The sequence below is a fragment of the Echinococcus granulosus genome, assembly GCF_000524195.1.
Source record: "Echinococcus granulosus chromosome Unknown EG_S00276, whole genome shotgun sequence".
In the NCBI taxonomy this organism is placed as follows: Eukaryota; Metazoa; Platyhelminthes; class Cestoda; order Cyclophyllidea; family Taeniidae; genus Echinococcus; species Echinococcus granulosus.
In genome coordinates this window covers 33,537-39,136 of record NW_020170656.1, presented here as the reverse complement: position 1 = coordinate 39,136, position 5,600 = coordinate 33,537, and the positions used below count along the sequence as shown (strand labels likewise).

The window sequence follows — 5,600 nt, the reverse complement described above, 5'->3', positions numbered from 1 at the left end:
GAAATGACAGTCATGTTAGATGGAGTTGTCATTGCCAAAATTAAATAAACGACGTGGCCGTATCAGTGTTGTTGTAAAGAAGTACCCCATTCTAATGACGGGTACATGCGGTCAATTTCGCAGTTAAATCTGTTATCCGATACCACACTGCCATCCATATTCCCAATGAGGCCGTAATTTTAAGAAAAAATCGCATGAGCATGTTGAAATGAGGCATTGAATCTAGCAGGAGAAAGTGTGTGAAAGGCGACTTATGGGGGCAGCGGTTAGGTGAGTGGTAGAAACAACACCCACACATCCATTGTCGCTATATAAGTGAACGGCTATCGAGATTGAGCAAGCAGGTATTAGTATCTCCATGAAATTCCTCAAAGTTTGTCTTTTGCTCTTACTGCCCTTGTCTTTGCCGCCGGTTGCCGATCGAAATCAAAGAGGACAAAGAGCAGTGACTCAAAATCACCAGAGGTGACAGCTACACCACAGATTTTGTCAACCACAAGGCCACGCAGGAGTGGGAGGATAACCTCACAAATGTCCCTTCTGTCACCCTATACTCCACTTCTTCTCTTCAACTCTCTCCTTATTTTCATCCCCTCGTATATGCTTCCCTAACTCCTAACGCATTTGACTCATTCTTCACAATATTTCAGTCTTCAGCTTCTTAATTTTTATGACATTCTTGTCACTATGTTCTGATAAATTTATTCCACAAATATTTTCCAAATATATTCTTTTATTTTATTGTGTTCTTCAGTTAGTATTCATGCCATTCGGTCATTGTTCAAGTTAAGAATGCTAGTCCATAAATTGAACTAGTGCCTCTTACAGCTTCATTTTTGCAGGTCTCTGGTCGGAATAATTCTGCACTGCTCTAATCTAGTGTTACCCACACTAAATTTTGAATGCTAGAGAGCTATATGAACCGAAGGCTATAGCAGCCTTTTTAATTTGCCAGGTGTGCGGCCTCACCCACTCAGTGCTATAAGAAGTTAAAATATGCTCCCCAAATAAAAGTTGCGGTTTATGCGTTGAAGCTAGAGGAATTGAACTGATTGGAAGTTGTAGTCGTTGCTGGTGGATGCGCTGCTGTGTATGCAAGCAGTGCAGGCCAATGCTATGTATATGTCTATAGTTTTGGCTGTGCATTCTCTAGATGTGATTTGAGAGAAACGATTCCTGATAATAAATAATTTTAGGAGGAATATGAGAGCACAGCATACTTTCTTCGGTGAAGCAGCAAATTTGACTGTTTAGAGTGAGACCTTGAAATTCGGAAGAGATTGAATGCACATTTGAGTGCATTTGTTTAATAATTATTTACTACCAGATTCGATGTCACCTATTTTGGTTCCTCAAGTGAAGAAATGCGTCAAAAGCAAAATAATTCACAGTTTTGTTTCCAGTTGCCTTCAAATAATGACCTAAATGTCGTCCGAAATTCGTCGCATCTATTGACCTTCAACACATTGGAAGGAGTCACAGTCTGGTGACACGGCATCCTTATTTACGAAATCGCCATAACCTCAGGCAATGGTGCTGACATCAATCCACAATATCAAGCTATATGAACAGAAAGCAAGTTGGGAAACTTGTGAGGTGGTGAATAGGAGCAACGTGTACAGGAAAACAGCTACTAGTTTGTCTGCAATTGAAAAATAGAAGTGAGTATTAGAAAATTCCTATTTCCCACACTAAGGAAAATCTGATAATTTGCAAAATCCACTACTGAATCTGGTTTGTTTAATCTGCCGTTTATACAGAGGATTGCGGTTGATGTGATGTCAGGCGCTAGACCCGATTGCCAACATTTGTTCATTCGTGCGGTGGTGACCACTGCAAGCGTGGGTCAATGACATGGATATGCCTAATTCGCTGATGCTAGTGCAAAACATGAAAAAAACGACAGCTCTAATCCCAAACATCTGCGAGATGGGTGTACTGATGCTGTAACAATATTGGCGACTTCATTTGTATGTCTGACAATTGAAAACTGTGAATGCTGGGGCACTTGGTTAGTGTTCATCCCATCGTAGGATTTCACACAAATACCATTTATTCCACTCCTTATGTCACGTGTCCTGCTGTGTGAGAGTCAGCATTTGCCTTTTGATCCTGGTGCATAACAAATAGCAAGTGATATCAGCCAAGTCGCTGCTGTTTTGGTGTGGTTCGCCAATGCCTTTGATTTGTAGTTTCTGTGTTATGACGGTCTGTGTCTGCATACAAGTTAGACCACTATTCAAACAATGAGAAGGTGAAGATTTCGAGACAGACGTCTTGAATGACGAAGGCGGTGGAGTCAACACACGTGGTGGGTGTGTGTATTGGGTGTCCCGTCAGGCTGATTGAGGTTACCAAGTCCGCAGCCACTGACTACATTCACTGCTTGTAGTGCTGGTGATTGGGGAGGGGTTCCAAGTGCTATGAATAGTTAAGGTTTTTCTATCATTGCCTTAATTCGGATCGCATTTCGTTGCATTGGCAGCATCTGAATTACTGTGCTTTTTTGCTTTGGCGAATACTTTCAATGTGAATTTGTGCAAGTCGAAAACGTTTAAAGTGTTTCAATGCACGACACGGTGATATAAACGCGTGATAGCAATTGCAACGAACAATGCAATTCACATCGACATTAATATCGCTTTCACACTTTAATCAAAATATCAAATAACAAAGAATTTATTTGGCGAAAAATTGATGGTCAAATAATTTGCAAATAATGCGATTTTTCCATGGAAATGACAGTCATGTTAGATGGAGTTGTCATTGCCAAAATTAAATAAACGACGTGGCCGTATCAGTGTTGTTGTAAAGAAGTACCCCATTCTAATGACGGGTACATGCGGTCAATTTCGCAGTTAAATCTGTTATCCGATACCACACTGCCATCCATATTCCCAATGAGGCCGTAATTTTAAGAAAAAATCGCATGAGCATGTTGAAATGAGGCATTGAATCTAGCAGGAGAAAGTGTGTGAAAGGCGACTTATGGGGGCAGCGGTTAGGTGAGTGGTAGAAACAACACCCACACATCCATTGTCGCTATATAAGTGAACGGCTATCGAGATTGAGCAAGCAGGTATTAGTATCTCCATGAAATTCCTCAAAGTTTGTCTTTTGCTCTTACTGCCCTTGTCTTTGCCGCCGGTTGCCGATCGAAATCAAAGAGGACAAAGAGCAGTGACTCAAAATCACCAGAGGTGACAGCTACACCACAGATTTTGTCAACCACAAGGCCACGCAGGAGTGGGAGGATAACCTCACAAATGTCCCTTCTGTCACCCTATACTCCACTTCTTCTCTTCAACTCTCTCCTTATTTTCATCCCCTCGTATATGCTTCCCTAACTCCTAACGCATTTGACTCATTCTTCACAATATTTCAGTCTTCAGCTTCTTAATTTTTATGACATTCTTGTCACTATGTTCTGATAAATTTATTCCACAAATATTTTCCAAATATATTCTTTTATTTTATTGTGTTCTTCAGTTAGTATTCATGCCATTCGGTCATTGTTCAAGTTAAGAATGCTAGTCCATAAATTGAACTAGTGCCTCTTACAGCTTCATTTTTGCAGGTCTCTGGTCGGAATAATTCTGCACTGCTCTAATCTAGTGTTACCCACACTAAATTTTGAATGCTAGAGAGCTATATGAACCGAAGGCTATAGCAGCCTTTTTAATTTGCCAGGTGTGCGGCCTCACCCACTCAGTGCTATAAGAAGTTAAAATATGCTCCCCAAATAAAAGTTGCGGTTTATGCGTTGAAGCTAGAGGAATTGAACTGATTGGAAGTTGTAGTCGTTGCTGGTGGATGCGCTGCTGTGTATGCAAGCAGTGCAGGCCAATGCTATGTATATGTCTATAGTTTTGGCTGTGCATTCTCTAGATGTGATTTGAGAGAAACGATTCCTGATAATAAATAATTTTAGGAGGAATATGAGAGCACAGCATACTTTCTTCGGTGAAGCAGCAAATTTGACTGTTTAGAGTGAGACCTTGAAATTCGGAAGAGATTGAATGCACATTTGAGTGCATTTGTTTAATAATTATTTACTACCAGATTCGATGTCACCTATTTTGGTTCCTCAAGTGAAGAAATGCGTCAAAAGCAAAATAATTCACAGTTTTGTTTCCAGTTGCCTTCAAATAATGACCTAAATGTCGTCCGAAATTCGTCGCATCTATTGACCTTCAACACATTGGAAGGAGTCACAGTCTGGTGACACGGCATCCTTATTTACGAAATCGCCATAACCTCAGGCAATGGTGCTGACATCAATCCACAATATCAAGCTATATGAACAGAAAGCAAGTTGGGAAACTTGTGAGGTGGTGAATAGGAGCAACGTGTACAGGAAAACAGCTACTAGTTTGTCTGCAATTGAAAAATAGAAGTGAGTATTAGAAAATTCCTATTTCCCACACTAAGGAAAATCTGATAATTTGCAAAATCCACTACTGAATCTGGTTTGTTTAATCTGCCGTTTATACAGAGGATTGCGGTTGATGTGATGTCAGGCGCTAGACCCGATTGCCAACATTTGTTCATTCGTGCGGTGGTGACCACTGCAAGCGTGGGTCAATGACATGGATATGCCTAATTCGCTGATGCTAGTGCAAAACATGAAAAAAACGACAGCTCTAATCCCAAACATCTGCGAGATGGGTGTACTGATGCTGTAACAATATTGGCGACTTCATTTGTATGTCTGACAATTGAAAACTGTGAATGCTGGGGCACTTGGTTAGTGTTCATCCCATCGTAGGATTTCACACAAATACCATTTATTCCACTCCTTATGTCACGTGTCCTGCTGTGTGAGAGTCAGCATTTGCCTTTTGATCCTGGTGCATAACAAATAGCAAGTGATATCAGCCAAGTCGCTGCTGTTTTGGTGTGGTTCGCCAATGCCTTTGATTTGTAGTTTCTGTGTTATGACGGTCTGTGTCTGCATACAAGTTAGACCACTATTCAAACAATGAGAAGGTGAAGATTTCGAGACAGACGTCTTGAATGACGAAGGCGGTGGAGTCAACACACGTGGTGGGTGTGTGTATTGGGTGTCCCGTCAGGCTGATTGAGGTTACCAAGTCCGCAGCCACTGACTACATTCACTGCTTGTAGTGCTGGTGATTGGGGAGGGGTTCCAAGTGCTATGAATAGTTAAGGTTTTTCTATCATTGCCTTAATTCGGATCGCATTTCGTTGCATTGGCAGCATCTGAATTACTGTGCTTTTTTGCTTTGGCGAATACTTTCAATGTGAATTTGTGCAAGTCGAAAACGTTTAAAGTGTTTCAATGCACGACACGGTGATATAAACGCGTGATAGCAATTGCAACGAACAATGCAATTCACATCGACATTAATATCGCTTTCACACTTTAATCAAAATATCAAATAACAAAGAATTTATTTGGCGAAAAATTGATGGTCAAATAATTTGCAAATAATGCGATTTTTCCATGCATTCAAACTATTTAAATTATTGGCGGGAGTTGCAATGACATCCCAACTTACATGACTGTCATTTCAGCAGATAAGTTACCCCAGGCTTTCCTGACGCACATGCTCCCAAATACTTCATTGCGGTTAAGA

General features: G+C 40.8%; 1 protein-coding gene across 1 annotated transcript; it reads left to right on the top strand. All coding sequences in view use genetic code 11, as the record gives it.

Moving 5' to 3' along the window:
• Positions 1-2,988: 2,988 nt before the first annotated feature.
• Positions 2,989-3,347, top strand: EGR_10824 (hypothetical protein; the record flags this gene model as incomplete). The annotated part of the gene is made up of 2 exons (XM_024500073.1): positions 2,989-3,005; positions 3,110-3,347. 2 exons carry the CDS (start codon positions 2,989-2,991, stop codon positions 3,345-3,347), a joined length of 255 nt encoding a protein of 84 aa, XP_024345519.1.
• Positions 3,348-5,600: the final 2,253 nt, after the last annotated feature.